The following is a 17,560-nucleotide window of genomic DNA, read 5'->3' as shown; positions in this document are numbered from 1 at the left end:
AAGAGAGGATATTAAGATATTTGCCTCATTTCTGCATTGGAGAGTTTTCTATTGTGACTTGGTGGTTTACTGTCAATATACATGTCTACAGCAATAAGTACCTTAAATTATTTATGAGTGCATATATGAACATATGAGTGAACAGGATGCATGGAAAGGCAGTGGTATGAAGTGGGGCTGAAGCTGGCTCTGTGCCTATTATTTGTTTGCTCTCCCATGCCACCTCCCACACACCCATTCAATCAATCATAAATATGTATGTGGCCCTGCTGCCACAAGTACTAAAAACCACGGAGAGACTCTAATGGTCTTTCAATGCACAGTAACAGCAACACTGTGGTGTGTAATTTGTGTCATAATAAATATCAGAAATACTCAGGCATTTGATCTACCTAAAACATAACCATTGGGATATACAAGGACAAAAGTTAACAGACATTTGGAGTAGAAAAGGGCAGAGGTGCTGAAACATGCTCCTGAAAAGCTGTATGTTCTAAACTAAGCCCCAAAATGAAGTTTCCCTCTGTGAAATATGTAAATGCAAACATAACCTAGTTTTGTTTTTGTCAAAATTGGCTGAGGTTTTTTAAAAGCCCCCAAATGGAGACAGAATAAAATATTCTTTGTGAAACATTTTCTGCAAAAACCTTTTGATGGAAAAAATTTCTACCAGCTGTAGTGAGCACTCTGGAAAGCACAACGCACGAACTGGGAGCCTTTTGAAAGGTCAGCAAATAGCCAAGCACTATTAGATATATAGGGAGATGGAGAACTTGACTCTGATTTCACTTCAGTTTTATGGCAGTGTAATTCCAAAGAAGTAATGAGCAGTATTGCTGATCAACACTAGCATGAGACTTAGGCATTGTTTCATGCAGTTTTGCTAGACAGGCTGGCTATCCTACCTGCTATATGAAGGCTGCTTTATCCACTTATATCCATCTGAACACTGTCCTCACCTTTTTGGAAGGGGAGTTGGCAAAAGGGAATCTTTGCTATAATCCTTTTAGGAAGAGGGCAAAATGTAATTTTGGAGTCTTGTTTGAATTTAGCTCTTTTATGACTGTGTAGAAGGGGTCTTGAACTTAAAATGCTGGGGCCATTTGATCTTGCCTTATAGTAATTTACGCCAATGGAAATGGTGCATATGGGGCCCATGTATGTCCAAGAAGACATCCCACTGCCAGGACTTCCCACTACTTCTCTGTTTCCAAATTTTCAGACCTGTTGGAAGACTGGTGGGCCAGATGGCATGGCTCTGGTCTAGGGGCTGAGTAGCCCTGTTTTGAACTATGAATAGTTTAAAACTTTACACCTTTTGCTAACTGCCTTAACTTTCCCAAGTGTCTGAAAAGCCCTCAGTTTTGAAAATTCATTTGTTTTTCTTAAAGTACAATGAGTAACTTCATTGCAGATAAAGACAGCATTACAGTAACCCAGTTACTGAGAGCTGCTTCCATCATAAACAGAAGGAGAAGAGATAGAAAGTACCTGTTGTTGAACACAAACACACTGGGAGAGTATCTTACTCACAGTGTTCCTCCTCATGCCAATGACAACCCATATTGCAATTAAGATACCAAGGACCAAGAATTATCATGAAATTGAACTATATCTGTCTTTTTTGGAGGTGAGAGAATGTTAAATGATTTTTCAGGATATCATTAATGATGATTACAAGATAAATACACAATGAAGTAGCTGTGGTTATGCTTCACTCTTCAGCTAATTACTTATGGAAACAATTAACATATTACTACATTACATACCCTCTTGGAAGTCCACCTTCTGAAGCCCTTCGTTTGAGGTTTAATTTATGCATCTCAGCCATTTCCTTTAGTGTCTCTGCTGAGTAAAGGCCAATAGGGTTGTTATACTGCCTTGCGGGGCTCAGCTCGTGTTTAGAACTACAGCCATCAGTGAACACAGGGCTTTGTTTTGAACTTAGATTACTCTTTGGAGGTGAAATGTCAGGTGTCACTGATTGAGAAGACATGGAAGTTCTAACTGCAGTAGTCTTTAAGAAGGAATAACTATTTGAATAGCTGATTTCTTGCTTGCTGAGGTAGCCTGAAAGTGTTTCATCAGTTGCTAAAATAGTATTCAAAGGCCCAGTGGCTGTGTTAGTTAGAAGACTGAACGTTGTTCTGCTGTCATTGATTTCCGAAGCAGGGTCCTGTAGTAGCAAACATGCAGGTGAAGAAAAGAAAAAAAGAAAATAGCAATCATGCAAAAATAATATATTACATCTATTGCTTTTGACACATTCATACAATTAGTGGCCTTCATAGCAAGTCTTTCAATGAAGGAGAATATATAGTTCATCTCCCAATAAGACAGAGCTACACACTCAGGCATTCTTTATTTTTTTAGTTAAAATGTACAAGTTATATTGACTAATAGCAGAAGCTCTTCAGACATTAAATAGCCATAATTTGAAAATAGGGCTATAGCTTCTATTCATTCTATGGATAATTAAGAAAACATTTGAATGTTTTGAAGTCAGTCCCAAATGAGGCAACAATATAAAATTACAAAACTCTATATTATTACTTTAGACATATAAGGTTTTACGTTTCGCAGATCATGCCATTCAATTTTTAATGTATTGCCTTCAAGTTATTGAAGTCCATATGCTGCAATGCTTTCACAGACTCCAGTTCATGCTAATTAGGCCATGCAACAAGGTTAGCAAGTAAGGTAGAAAAACTTAAGAGAATGTATAAATCAATAGAAATGGCTCCTCTTTTATGCTTGTGCATAATTTCCACTTGTATGTATGGAAGTTATACATTCACAAGGCGCAAAGCATGACACTGTGCCCTAGGCATGTGATCGAACACTTGTGATTCAGAAAATACTCCTAGCTAAAACACTATGGCATGTTATTTTGGTAGGGATCATTGGAAGCACACCCAATAATAAATACATGTGCAAGACCTCATGCTGGTCCTTCATATTGGGCACACATGGTATCTTTCAAAAACACTCTGGAAAACAGGAAATTATGCCTTTTGTTAAATATGATTTCAATACTCTTTTTTTTACTAATGCAACTTTGTACATAATAAATACACTTAATGTTAAAAATAAAAAACACAGTTTGACATTCTCAGCAACACATGACAGATGATAATATCTTGTTAGGAGAACTGAACATAAACTGGGAAAAGATGTCTCACTACATTATCCTATTTTTAAGTATTTTCATTCAAAACTTTCAAGCTAGTGCTTGCTAGAACCTATATTGTTGCCTGTGCCCCTTCAATGCAAATTTACCATTATGGAACTCCACCTAAGTTAACGGGTGATAGGTGCACTTGGCACCACTTCTGATATCTCCTGCATCTCCATCAAGCCTTCCTGATCACAGAGAAAAACTTGAAAATGGAAAATAGAAACATACATTATTTTATAGATCTCATCATTTGGAGGTCTGACTGCCAATTTCTGAATGTATGAAATTGACAATGCTGGAATCGTCTTACCATAGGACAGGCCAAAGGCCTCCTTTGACTATTGAGAGGATGTTAAATTTCATATTTAGTCAAAATAAGCTCCTAGACAAAGAGGCAACACATGTTTACAGATGTTTATGGATTATTTTAGTACATATGTAACTATGTTTAGTACATAGAAGTTTAGTACAATATGTCACTTTGCAATTTATCCCAGAAGCCTGAGCCCAGAGTTATAACTTGCCTCTGATGTAGGGTGGTAGAAGGAGCATTTTTCCCCACCCCACCCCTAAACACATAGCAGCTGTAATTAATAGCAAAATGCTTGGAAATGCAAGACTTCCAATCAGCATTTCTGCCAGTCCTCAAAATTTGATTAGGTGCATCTAAGATGCCCTATAACCCCCAATTTTAGCACAGTAAAAGTCACTATTTCTGGACTAACTTCCACGATCTCTCCATACAGTTGAAAGATCAAAGGCTAAATCTTTCCAAGGTACAGGAGACCCAGTTCAGTAGGCACCCCTAGGAGATTCTGCCTTATACCAAATTCTGCTGGATTGCAGGGCTACAGTTAGACATCACAATGATTCTTATGAGGTTGCCAAGGATGAAAGACCTGAGCAGAATTTGGCCTTCAAGGGCACATCCAGACAAGTGCACACATGCCTCTTACAGTGTCTCAAATGCTGCAAGAGGCATGTGAGGGAACAAAAAAACATTTCCTGCACTACAAATTTGCAGTGCGGGGGCAAAATTAGATGTGTGCAGCTCAGTTTGGTGGGGTACCCTGCACTGTCTCGCAACTCTGGGCTGCTTGGGCTGAGCGGTGCCAAGCCCCGGGTGACAACCGCAGCACCACTGAACTGCCAGACAGTGCATGGCGCCCTGCTATGCTGGGCAACACCCAGTCTATGTAGCAACTGCAGCACAGGTGCCAGGTGGCCAGGGCTTAGCCCCACTGCTCCCTGCTGCAGGGGTGGGGAAGCTGTGTTATGAGGCCCCAAGTGGCCCCAAGTGTTGCTGCTGTTGCTGGTAAGCTGCTGGCAGTTCAGGAGGCTGGAGCTGGGTGGGGGAGTGAAGATGGGGCAGAAGCCGAGTGGGAGAGCAATCAGGAGGCTGGAGCTGATGTATAGAACCCCTGAATTGTCTCCAGCCTCCTGATTGCTCCCCATTTTGGCTCCATCCTTCTGATCATTCTGCTCATCTCCAGCCTCCAAAGACTGCAGACAAGCAGGAGAATGAGCAGGAGGCTGAAGACATTCCTCTGCTCTTCTCCAGCTTCCTGCTCACCTCCAGCCTCCTGAGGCTGGAGATAAGCAGGGGAACAAGTAGGGGGCTGGAGACAAGCAGGGGAATGAGCAGGGGCTGGAGATGACTGCAGGTCTAGGGCTGGGGGGCACTCTGGGCCCTGGTGGGGGGAGTGGGGCTGGGACCCTGTAGGCAGGGCAGTCCATGCGCTGTATGGGGGCTGTGCCCTGTGAGGGGAAGGGGACCCACCCCTCCTAAGCAGCTCCTCCCACACAGTCCTCCCACACACTTTCCCACCTCCCTCCACACCCACCCACATCCCCCCATCACACACCAACCATGTAATAAGGAAACCAAAAGCAAACATTAAAACATAAAGATATTTAGGATTCATTTTAATATGATGAGAGAGAGACTGGTAGGCTTCCAAATTGCTTTAACATTGTAAATATAGCAAGCATGATGGATTGTGTGGCACACGAACATGTAGAGGTGGCAGCAATGTACAGTGTAAAAGCGGACCGGTCTGGTGTCCTCCAGCCAGCTTAGGTGGTAGAGCAGGGAGCTCCGTGAGACCAGGCAAGGTGCCAGCCCCATGAAAAACTTTGGTGGGCTGAAGGACATAGGGAGGGTGAACAGGACCTGATCAACAAAGGCAAGGGTGTTGGGAGGTAGGGCAGATTTCACCTTTTGGACCAGACAGCAGGTCGCACGTGTCTTCAGTAGACTCATGTGCTGAGCACAGCAGAGTCCACCCACTCCTGCCAATCATAGTTCAGGAGGTCTCTCATATGGGGGACACCAGCCAAGATCAACCTTTGTCACAACTGGGCCATCTCTGCCATCGGCACCTCCAGCTGGGGGTTTCAGAGTAGGGGCTCAACGAGCAGATCAGCACCCTGGGTGACTGTTGCGGGGGACCTGCAAGTGAAGACCAGCCTCCAGGCCCAGAGGAGGTCCTGGTAGAACTCTGGCAGCCCTCGCAGATCCTGTAGGGAGAAGCTCCACAGGCTGAGGAGCTGCCAGTAGTGGTGGAGGAGGGCATGCCCCAGGTGGCCCCATGCTGCATGGCTACTGACACTGTATAGCAGTCACTGAAGGGCCTGAATGTCAGGACCTGGCTGCAGAGGCAAACCAAGCCCTGGCTGCCCTCCCACAAGGGGAGGCTCAGGACATCTGCAGCAACCCAGTGCTGTCCTGGCCAGAAAAACTCCAGTGCTCATCTTTGGAGCCCTGCCAGACATCAGGGGGCACAGGCAGGGTGTGTAAGGGGTGCCAGAGCATGGACAGGACCAGCTGGTTCAGCACCAGCACTCTCCCATGCAGGGACAGACACCTCAGGTGCCCTGTCCATGCCCAGAGCCTCTCCACCACCCTTGCCTCCAGCTGGTGCCAGTTCTCTGGAGGGGAGAGGTCTGTGAGGGACAGGTAGACTGCCAAGTAGAGCAGCGACCCCACACTCCAGCAGATCCCATGGAGCATGGGTGCAAGTGAGCCCACCTGCCACCAGTCATTCACTGTCAGGCCAAAGCTCTTGACCCAGTTGACCTGCGCAGAGGAGGCTGCTGAGTACAATGCCTGGCAGGCCTCCATCTGCAGCAGGTCACCTGAGTCCTGGACCACGAGGAGTATGTCATCAGCATACACTGACAGGACCAGCCACACCACCAGCTCCTGGAGCATCAACCTCACCATCTGCTTCCATGGGAGAACGAGGAAGGGCTCCAGGGCCAAGGTGTACAGCTGGTCTGACAGCAGGCAGCCTTGATGCAGCCCTCTCCTGAATGGGATGGGCTTCATCAGGGTCCAGTTGAGCTTGACCAAACACTCTGAGGTGTACAGCACCTAGAGAGCCTGCACAAAGTGGGGCCTGAAGCCAAAGGCCCGCAGCATGCCTGTGAGGTACCCGTGATCCACTCTGACAAATACCGTCTCCTGGTCCAGGGTCAGAAGACATAAAATGAATATCTTTCCAGTGTACGGGACACATCATACTTGGTGATTGAGGTCAATGGCATTACAAAAGAAGGTCAGTTTAACAGTGGAGAAGAGCCTCAGTGCAAGTAACTAATATTTCATTTTCATCAACAGTAGACAGTGTTAACTAAGCAGTAAATTGTAATCTTGGAGGCACATTCACACATGCAAGCTTGTGCGCTTGCAGCAGCTCAAATAGAAGCAGTGCAAATTTGAGCCAGGGCTTTTTGCCTCAGTGCACATGCCCAGACATGCACTTTGGTGTGGGGCAAATTGTGCGACTTGGGGCAAAATAACCCTGGCTGGCTCTTCCTGGATCTGTAGCCAGGGGAGCTAGAGCCTGGAACCACCACCTGTCCTGGCCCCAGCAATATAAAAATCTGCCCTGGCCAGCAGCTCAGGGCTACGTGCCCTCAGGAGCTTCTGGAAAGAAGTTGGCCATGCCCCTTCCTGTCCCAGGCTGCTGCTGTTGCTGCAAGCTTGGTCTTGAGAGCTTCTGCGAGAAGATGGCCAGGCCAGAGCTTCTAGAGGTAAGTTGGCCACAACCCTTCCTGCCTTGGGCTCCTGCTGCTGCTGTTGCTTCCCCTCCCCCCCATGGGGGGGGTCCTTTTCTGCACACAGCTGCTCCCCCCTCAGGGCAGGGCCCACTGCACTGCAATGCACCCCAGCTTCTACACCCCTGTTCCAGCCTGTTGCTCAGCCCACTGCCAAGCTGCAGTCAGGGGACAGCCCCTCCCCCACCATCAGTGCCAGAGCCTAAAGGTGTCTTGCATGCCCCAGCTGCTTTGGCAGGCCATACCCCTGCCTTCACCTCCACTTTCATCTAAACCACACCCTGAGTGGCTGAACTGGATGGCTGCTACCACTGCTGCTGCTGTTGTTGCTACTCCCTCTCAGGAGATTCCCTGCTGCACCAACTTGCACCACTTAACACCACACCTGCACTGGATTACTCCCTAATTAACTGATTGTTCCTGCACTCCCCCACAGCTGCCTTACTGCATCTGATCCTGGTTTGTTTTCCTCCCTATTACTCTGCTGCTGAGTACCTGGCTGGAGGCCTGAGGGGCTCCTGGACTGATCTTCAACAAACAAAGCCCCTCCACCACTCCAGCCAGCTTTTGTATCTGCCTCAGCAGCTGCCAAATGTGTTTTTTGCTCTTATATGGTAAATCCCGTGGTCCACTCCCCCTGCCCTGGTATTTGTTATGCGGCTGAGTAAGCCAGATCGAGTCACCCCAGCCCTTTATGTTTGTTCCCCCTCCTCCACATTCCCCAAGCATAGCCTTCCTATGCCTGTGGTCTGTGCTGATGGACATGATCTGTCCCAATCAAATATACACGGTGCCCGGACATTCCATCTTTGACAACCTGTACCTGGTTCAGGACCTTCTGGAGCTAGGGTGCTGGGAGGGCCTGTCTTTTATGTCTTCTTGTCCAGAATATTTGCTATATCATCTATTAAATTACATAAGGATTATGTTTAAATCAGCAGTAAACCAACATAATCTGGCTATATTATTCTTAATTTTGAATAAACACTCTTGAAGGCAGGGATTCAACTAAATCGTATATTAAGCTTCAATCTGAGAGAGGCATTTTTGACCAATGATATCTTGTAAGGAAATATAAAATAATGGAAAAAAGACTATCTTGTCAGTAAAAAAGATGGTAAGAAATTTTAACTGTTACTTATAGAAAACTGGGCCTGGAGACGTAGATAATCTTGACTATGATTTGCAGGCTACTGATTTTTAATTCTTTGCCAGGTTTTTTCTGAAGTGTATCAATATTATGTGCTTTAGACATCATGTTTTGACCTCAAAATTCTACAAAAACCAGTCACTAAGCACTAATTCGGAGGAGATCTGGCCCAATTCAGTGGCCGAATCTGAATCAAATCAGAGGACCCTTTAATCTCTGAATTGAATCAGAAACCTCCAAATCGATTCGAAAATAGACAGCTTTAAATGTTTTTTCTATATACCACAAGGTACCAGGTGGCTCGTGAATGCTGAGATGCTGGGGCAGATGAAGAGTCCCACAGGAGTGCAGGAAGCTCCCCAGTGCACTTGGCAGCAAACCTGGAAATGGACCAGAAACACTTCTGGTCCACTTCTGGGTCTGCTGGGGAGTGCACAGGGGGGCCCCTGCACCTCCCCAGCTCAGTGACTGGTGCCTGCTGGGTCTGGGGGAGGGCACCCAGGTTTCCTCCATGGCTGATCACTGAGTTGGGGTGGGGTACAGCGCCCCCCCCACAAGTTCCCTGGTGGACTCCATCCATCCCACCATCACAGTGTTTATGAGCCGCACCTGGTAACTTGAAGTATGTAGAAAAAACATTTAAAGCTGTGTCTGTGACCAAATCATTGATTCTCTGAATCAGCATTGAATCTTCAGATTCAGATTAGGCTGGATCAAATTGGGGACAGTGATCCAAATCGGCAAGTCAAATCACTGTCTGCATTTCAGGCCGAACTAAGCAGTCTATTGTAGGCATCCAAATACCACTAAACAAATAGAAAACAGGATTTTCTTCTAAAAATATTTTAGAGAATTAACAAATGCCAAAATCTTTTCCCAGAGAAAGTCACCTGTTATGCAGAGCAGGTTTACATCCTGCAAAAATCAAGGCAAAATAGATACAATAACTGTAAAAGGAACAAACAGGAGTTGATGGAGTTAGATTTACAGGTTAATTTGAAAAACATTTGCGGTCAATGTATATTCAATGAAAGGTTCCTTTCTTCCCTCCCGACATAAGCAAGCTGGTGTTAGCATGAGCTGCAGAGACTACAAACAATAGATCCTTTTATCAATAAAATGCATCTGGACAATGCTTGGCAACACAGCAGATAAAATAAAAAGAAGGTTATAGAAAAGGGGGAATATTGAGGAAGCAGGGAGAGAAAATAAAGCTAGTGAGGATACTAGCCTTGAGGACTCTGCAGAAGCTTTAATTCTATTTCTTAACCACTTTCCACCTGAAGTAAAATGGAATGTGTGTTTCTCTAACTGCACACTAGAATACTGGATATATTGATTCTTTTTAGTTACTCACTATTAGAATAGAAAAGCCATAACTATATTCTTCAGTTTACACTAGAAGCTATTTTTAACTTAAGGTTGCTATTCTATAGAGGTGTGTCTGGGAAAGTTAAGGAAAGGGAGTTCTAGCAGCAGTGTAATTTCAATCTTCTACTGATCAGGTCACTTAGTTTATTAATCATGGAACAGAAAAAACAATCTGCTGTTTTGGTTTATTCCTAGGAGGATATTTTAGAGTAAATTATTGTTCCATTTGTTTCAGTCTAGTGGCAAGAACAGAGCAATGCAGAAGAAATTTATTGTACTTGTGAAAACTGAAGGTCAGGTTTCTAGTAATGAGCAGCGATGTGACTCCTAGCATTATATCAAAAGAAGTAATAAGTAGCCAAACAGTGACTAACACTCCCCTGCTCCCCATCTCCCTCCCATTCCACTTCATCAATTCATCTCTAGCTGGAAATGTGAGCTAATATTTTAATCCATACAAGCCAGATGTTACCCTTCAGCCAACCAGAAGAGCAGGCATTGGGCTTCCTCCCTAGAGAAATATATTGTCACCTTGCAGAGATTCCTTCCTGTATAGAGAAGTCAGAAAGCTGATTCTAATTTCCTAGTGTAACACCGGCACACCTGTCAGTGCGTGAGTTTAAAAATGGTAAGTGCAGAAGAGAACACAGAATGTTTGGGGATGGAAGGAGGTTATAGATAATTCATTCAGCACATTCTTTTTTCTCAGCAATATTTTTCTTACTCCTCTAAGAATGAGATGTTTGTCCAAATTCTCTACTTGCATGAAATAAAGTGAACCTGAATACAGCTGTTCTCAGCCTGAAGGATGCCTACTGCATCAGCCTTAATCTGCCTCGATTTCTTCCAGGGTTGTAAATCCCCTTGTAGTGTCAAGGTACCATACAGAAGGATATTTTGTTAATGTAATGTTAAGCTGTACTGCTTATATTGGGAATATGAACCTCAATTCTGAATGCATATTCTCAACTTGGACCTTATTATGCAATACTTCAGTATAGTTATTATACAGTTTCTTTTATACTGCTATCTAAACTATTTCAATATTTTTTTCATAAATATTAATTAACTGAGACTCATAACTCACCTGTGAAGAATCTTTGATCACTTGTTAACAGATAGGCAAACTGAGTTATAGGGGAGTTAAATAACTTCCCCCAAATCATACAACAAGCATTCTTTAGAAGGGCCAGGAATAAAATCCAGTTCTCCTGTTCCATATGTTATTGTGCAATACCAACTTGCCTCCAATTATATGATTGTAGGTCATTTTATACATACAAATTTTAAGGATTATCTGGTTTATGAGCACAATCAGGTCCCAGTTGTGACCTCTGAGCACTACTTTAATAAAATAGTAACGTTTACAATTTACATTGCTGTATTTGAGAGTACAGAATGTGATGATGTATTAAATACCTAGACATAATGCCTGTGCCAGTGATTCTCAACCAGCATATATAAAGCCTCTACCCTCTATTCTTCCTACTCCATTTTGAATGACTTCTACCTACAAATGCCTTCAATCTTGGATATGTCTCTCTGTTCTTTCATGTACCTCACACCTAGAGCATGCAACTCACCTAAGATCAGTACTGTTTCAAGTTGCACCCTATTGTTTGATGAGGAAAATGTGAAAACCTGGTCAAAACTTTTTTATATGAGAGATCAGCCATGAGACTCCTGAAGGAAAAAAGAGTCACAGAAATTGCATCTATTTCAGACATTCCTCCCAACCTGAAAGAGGCTGAAATTGTACTTATAAATTCTTAATCTAAAATTTAATCAGCTGCTGGCAGGAACTGAATAGAAACACAAGCTTGCAAACCAGTAGCAATTACATTTGGATCAGTAACAATATTCAACAGAAAGAATGAATAATACTAATTACTGATCTTGCATAAGTGGGCAAACTTCCCTGGACTGCCCTAACCCTACTTTAACCTTGTGTGGGGAAGATCACTATTCCAGGTGACAGTATACCAGGTGAAAGGACAACTCTATTGATTGTTTTGTAACATAGCCTCTTGCAGTCCAAGAGCTGAAATGTAATCAAACTCTTCATACAGGCCATTGTAACAGCCAACTGATTCTAACACTACCAACCTGGACTGGAATTAGTGACCTAAAAGGGAAAAACTCTGACTTTCAGTCTCATTGACAGTCCTGTAAACCAGCCATTCCAGCCAGCCAATACCAACAGTGCTACTGTTATCTGAAAATAGTTTAAAAACCATGACAAGCAAACAAAACTATTTTAAAAATGCATTTCCTGAAACATGCCTTACCACACATACGTGAAACTACAGTTTACATCAGTAAGCTTTTTTTTTCTTTTTTATTTGAGAGCTCTGCTCCAGAGTTTCAAAGCAATAATATAATTTATTGTATTTCCTTCCCAAAACACACTCAAAGAGGACTTAGTTCAGTTACTGAACTTGGACAGAAACCACACCTAAACTGATTCTTAGCTCCTGCAATACTTCTCCTATTTGTCAAGCAGATGCCCTAGCTGAACAAAGAGCTTAGACATCTCTTAGGGCTTTTGCTAGCCTCTAGTTGAGGCTGGGAAGGACTTTTTCCCCTTTATGAATGCTACTGGCCTCTGATAGCAAGAATATTCACCGTCCTCTAAAGCCTTAGGACACTGGCCACTGCTGAAGCTGGAATTTTTGACTGAGGTGCACCGAAGCTCCTGCCCAGACGTAAAAAATCCAGACCTTTCTGACTAGAAAGTCTTGCTCTTCTGCTCAAGGTCCTACTGATCACCAAATTTGGGATCAGAAAAGAATTTTACCTCCTCCACCATGTCAGATTGGCACGGACTGTAGAGGGTAGGAAGGACAGTTGCCTTTCTTTGTAGCTTGAGGCATGATCATTTACCTAGCATTTCTGAGCATATATTAATCATTGGCATTGCAATGGCAGGTCACTGGTAGTGCTCATGTCTCTGCTGCTTTTATCAATGGCATGTTATATAGGGCATTCTTGGTGTTTCAGGTACCTTGCCTTGTAGTTGTGAGTGAGGATTTGAACCAGCAATTTTAGGGTTACTTTGGTTAAAAAAAAAATGCCCATCAGTGTAGGGCACTGGACTTAATAGCCTAATTGGCCTCCTCCAGTCCTCTGTTCCTATGGGCTCCCTCACTCCTGGTTATATGTCCAACCACCATCCCTCTTGCTTCAAAACATGTAACATCATTCACATCCTACCTGCTGGAGTCTCCCACATACCCTAGAAAAGCAGCCTTAACTGATTGCCTGCTTTCAGTTCCTTTCCAGTCCCAAAAATAATCCCCCCCACATATAACTTATTCCCAGCTGAGAGAATACTTATGTTCAAGGTAACATGATCTTGGAAAATATATTTCCATGCTTTGGTAGCCTGAGTTCTTTAATCCTTGCATCCTGCTATAGGATTAGATAGGAAATACAAGGTAACATGATACTTCAACTATTGCTCAGCTAAAATAAAAAAATATTGTAAGCATCTTTGTAGTATGCATTTAACCTTTCCCCTGCCCTTATCTCTTACCCAATATAAATGGCTCTGCAATATGAACAGCTGCAATATGGGATCTCCTTACTAAGGAGGTTTTAAAATCAACTTTTGGCAAGGAGAACATATAATTATGGAGTATTCAAATCTGGTGTGGAAAAACTATTACATGATCATGAATCGCCAAATGCTGAAGCTATGCAATTCTGTCACATCTGTCCAGATGTCGCTGAAAGACCTGAATGACATATGGTCATGTAAAAGTTTTAGTGTATGGAGAGACAGTCTATTGAGACATTCAAGCTGCTTTGGAGGCTAACAGTACTCTGAAGGGATTTTGAGGGGGGCAGGGGGAGGAGAAGGGGGCAGGACAGAAGACAATTCCCTCCTGTGGTGGCGCAGCAAGAGGAAGTTCTCTTCCATGAAAGCTCATATTGCTATCCAGTGACTCCTTTCCAATAACCTTCAACTCAACAAAGCCACTATGTAAATCTATAAGCTCCACATTACTACGGTGTAAGAAGAGGAAGGCATTTTTCAATCTCCCTGGATGAAGCAAGGGGCATACACATTGACTATCCCTTTATCCCAGAACCTTCTGTATTCCTCAGAAGCAATAACATGGCAGAAGAATATTCTCAGCAAAGTCAATTTTTGCATGTCTCATTCCCTTGCTTTGATATCAAAAAGAGACTAGAGTTGAAGTAACATTTCTGACTCAGTCACAAAATGGCTAAGTTGCTTCATTTCATATTCAATAAATAAATAAAACCTAACCATTTACTCCTCAAGCTCACTCTTCTAGGTGAGTTTCAAAATGTCAGCACCTGCTACAGAGGACATAAATCTCCTAAACCCTGAAACCGGAAAGCAGAGTATTTTGGAGTGATTCATAAGGTTGGCATGCCCATTCTGCTTCTGATTTGGGATCTGACATAGTCTGTTGATTTTCTTTCATTATTGTATATAGTTTTAAGTGTTGAAGTTGGCACTCACTAAATGAATAGGATTGATAAGAGTAGGTATTATTGAGCCGCCTGTGTTTATTCAATTAATTGGAACAGCTTGAACACAGGCAGTACAAATTTACTCTCCACTGCCCTGCCAAAATGATATATCTCAGATAGGGAGGGAAAACCTCTGGGAAGAAAAAGATACATTGTCTTTCAAACCATTCATGCTCTTCTGTAATGCCACAGAGGATGCTGACATGAATGATACTGAAGCCCCAGGCAGACATGTGCCTCTATGTCTGGGAGTCTGGATCAGTAGATGGGGCTCCCAGCTCTGGGTACACATCATGCACCCCCTACAGCTGGGAGCTCTGTCAGCTAAAGGATTCTAGTCTTGGGGGCAAATGGTAAGCTCTCAGAGTTGGGAGCTCCCTCAGCTGAGAGGCCTGTCAGTCACAGAGATGCACCCTGCAGCTGGGAGTCCCAGCCTGGCCACACTTAATGGCATGATAGGAATCAGCCACAGTTATTATACATTTTTTATGTAATAACTTTATACCTTATTCCTTGTTTTATCAAGCCATTAATTGCATTAATATATAGCCAGGTAACAACTTAAGATATGATTAACTGGTTAGTTGCATCTTAAATGTAATAAGAGTAATTGAATATCCATGGTAGTGCTTATTGTTGTGATATAGATTTCTATCTCATTGGAGATGATGGATTTTTACTGCAGAAACAGAACTGTCCATTTTCCCTATCATTTATGTCTCAACTTTAAATTAATATCTTTCTATTTTTGTAGGAGATCTATAGATTAACACAATAAGCCTATCGAGCTAGTATGGCACTAGCTTTTAAAATGCCCTAATTTGTTTTTACCAAGTCAATATTTTGTCATATTTACTGAATTTTTAAATGAGCTGAGACACAGACTATTAGGATTTTTCTAGAAAGCAGCTATATCTTTTGTGGAGCTCTGATAGATAATCACAAGCTGTAAGGGAACACAATGAAAAAGACAGGAATGAGCCAGCTGCTCCAAGTTTAGTGTTGCAGAAACTAAGCAACTAATGAATAGATGCTCCAGGTCTGCAAATACCAACTAGAAAAGGAAAGTTCATCACCGTATTACATTTATTTAGCAATTGTGACACTTCACATATTGTGCATTCCATTAATGCATATACCTGGGGTAGGGAGAAAGGGCTATTTTTTGTGTTGCTTTAGGTTTTATATAAAGCATGCTCGTGCTTTAAGAGGAAGAAAAATATGCCACATACCTTCTGATGGGGAATTACCGGCCTGGGAGAGTCAACTCTGGGTGTTGCTGTTGGAACTGGTGCTGGGCGTTTCGATCTGCAGATTAAAAAAAGAAAAAAAAGAAAAGCAGTTAAGAAAAAAAAACCAGCCTCCTGATTTCTAACAATATATTTGTTTTGCACAGATAAATACTTCTTCATCAAGAGTGAAAATCCTACATAAAATCTGGCCTTGCCTTTTACTATATTGCTGTTTTCACAAGGCATGTGCTGAATCTATTGGATACTCCACTTACCATCACCAAGACTGGTTTGACAAGAACAATGAGAAAATCCTAGCACTTATCCATCAGCAGAGACCCACATTCTGCAGGTGGCAAAATGAACCCTCCAAGCAACAAAAATGAGAGGTTTACCACTGGCTCAAAGCTGTAGTTCAGAGCGGGCTATCAAGAACCAGTGGTGGCAAGTGAAGGCTATGGAAATCCAGAGTTTCACTGACCAACATGACATGAGAAGCTCCTTTCAAGCAATAAAAGCCATCCATGGGCCATGTTTCAATGGCCCAATTTCTTGCAACAGCAGGACAGCTCCACCCGTCTCATTGACAATGTACCCATCATCAAGCAATGCTGGAAGGAGCACTTCAAGGCTACTCAACTGCAAATCTGAGGTCTCAATTGCCATCATCAAGTCTATCCCTCAACATCCAGTCATAGAACCTCTTGCTGATCCCCTATCCTTCAAGGAAGTCTGGCATGCCATCACTCAGACCAAGAACAAAAAAGGCACCAGGCCCAGATAGCATTGCCACAGAGGTCTTCAAGACTGGTGGAACAGCACTAGCACAAAAATGTCACCAACTTCTCATCAAAATATGGGTTAACGAGGAAGTTCCACCTGACTTAAAGGATGCCAACACTGTGACCATCTTCAAGAAAGGGGACAAGTCAGCATTTGGGAACTACTGAGGCATTGCCCTCCTCTCTGTTGCTGGGAAGTTTCTTACTAGCATACTCCTGAATTGCCTCTCCCCCTTGCTGAACAAGTCCTTTCAGAATCACAGTGTGGCTTTAGATCATCATGGAGTACCACCAAAATGATTTTTGTCGCATAACAGACCTACAAGAAGTGTAGAGAGAAACACCAGGAGCTGTTTACAGTATTCATTGACCTAACCAAAGTCCTCAACTCCATCAATCATATAGCATTATGGAATGTGCTGGCTAGATTTGGTTGTCCACTAAAGTTTATCAGTGTCCTCAGGCTACTCCATGACAGGATGACTGCCACAGTCCTTTGCAATGGATCAGAGACAGGCCCATTTACCATCTGTACTTGTGTCAAGCAGGGCTGCGTCATTGCCCCAACCCTTTTTTCCATCCATCTTGCTGTGATTTTGATTCTTAGCTGTAACTGCCTTCCTCCTGGAATTGATGTTGAATATCGAATGGACAGTCAGCTTTTCAACTTGTAACACCTTCACAGCAAAATGAAAGCTACCAAGACTGGCATCACCAATGTTCAGTAGGCTGATTACTGTGTTATCATTGTGCACACTGAGACTGATTTGCAGTCTATCCTGGACCTTTTTCTCAGGTGACTATCATAGCCTTGGACCCTCCATTAAAATTGGGAAGATCAATGTGCTCCATCAGCCTGCCCCAACACAAGCTGCCCTTCTCCCCCACAAATTACTATTGCTGGAAAACCCCTGGAAAACATTGAGAATTTCCCATAACTTGGTAGTCACCTCTCCCAGTCAGCCAGTCTTGATGCAGAAATCAAACACAGGATTCACTGTACCAGCGTATGTTTCAGAAAGCTGCTTCACCATGTCTTTGCTGACTGAGATTGCAGATGGGAACTAAGATCCTGGTCTACACTGCAATGGTTATCTCCAAGTTCCTCTATGGATGAGGTATGGGTGCCATAGCAAAGCCATCTTAAGCACCTGGAATGGTTCCATCAGCATTACCTCAGGAAGATTCTTTGCTTTATAGGTTCATAGATTGTAAGGCCGGAAGGGACCTCACAGAAAATCATCAGGTTCAGCCCCCTGCACCAAGCAGGAAAGATAAC

The 17,560-nt window shown here is 43.2% G+C and overlaps 1 protein-coding gene across 15 annotated transcripts in view; it reads right to left on the bottom strand.

Moving 5' to 3' along the window:
- LDB3 (LIM domain binding 3) overlaps window positions 1-17,560 on the bottom strand; it is a 233,176-nt gene that overhangs the window by 97,150 nt on the left and 118,466 nt on the right. For 10 of the 15 annotated variants that reach the window (XM_019502234.1, XM_019502228.1, XM_019502235.1 and 7 more), the window contains exons 5-6: window positions 15,500-15,575; window positions 1,770-2,176 (exon numbers count right to left, since the gene is read on the bottom strand). In XM_019502234.1, coding sequence (XP_019357779.1) covers window positions 1,770-2,176; window positions 15,500-15,575 — 483 coding nt within the window. The remainder of the gene's footprint in view (window positions 1-1,769; window positions 2,177-15,499; window positions 15,576-17,560) is intronic. The other 5 variants (XM_019502238.1, XM_019502239.1, XM_019502243.1 and 2 more) reach the window with 1 other exon arrangement.

The sequence above is a fragment of the Gavialis gangeticus genome, unplaced genomic scaffold (genome assembly GCF_001723915.1).
Source record: "Gavialis gangeticus isolate Ggan-Ray unplaced genomic scaffold, GavGan_comp1, whole genome shotgun sequence".
NCBI classification, from domain to species: Eukaryota; Metazoa; Chordata; order Crocodylia; family Gavialidae; genus Gavialis; species Gavialis gangeticus.
Note: the sequence above shows the minus strand (reverse complement) of the source record. Positions and strands in the feature narration are given on the sequence as shown.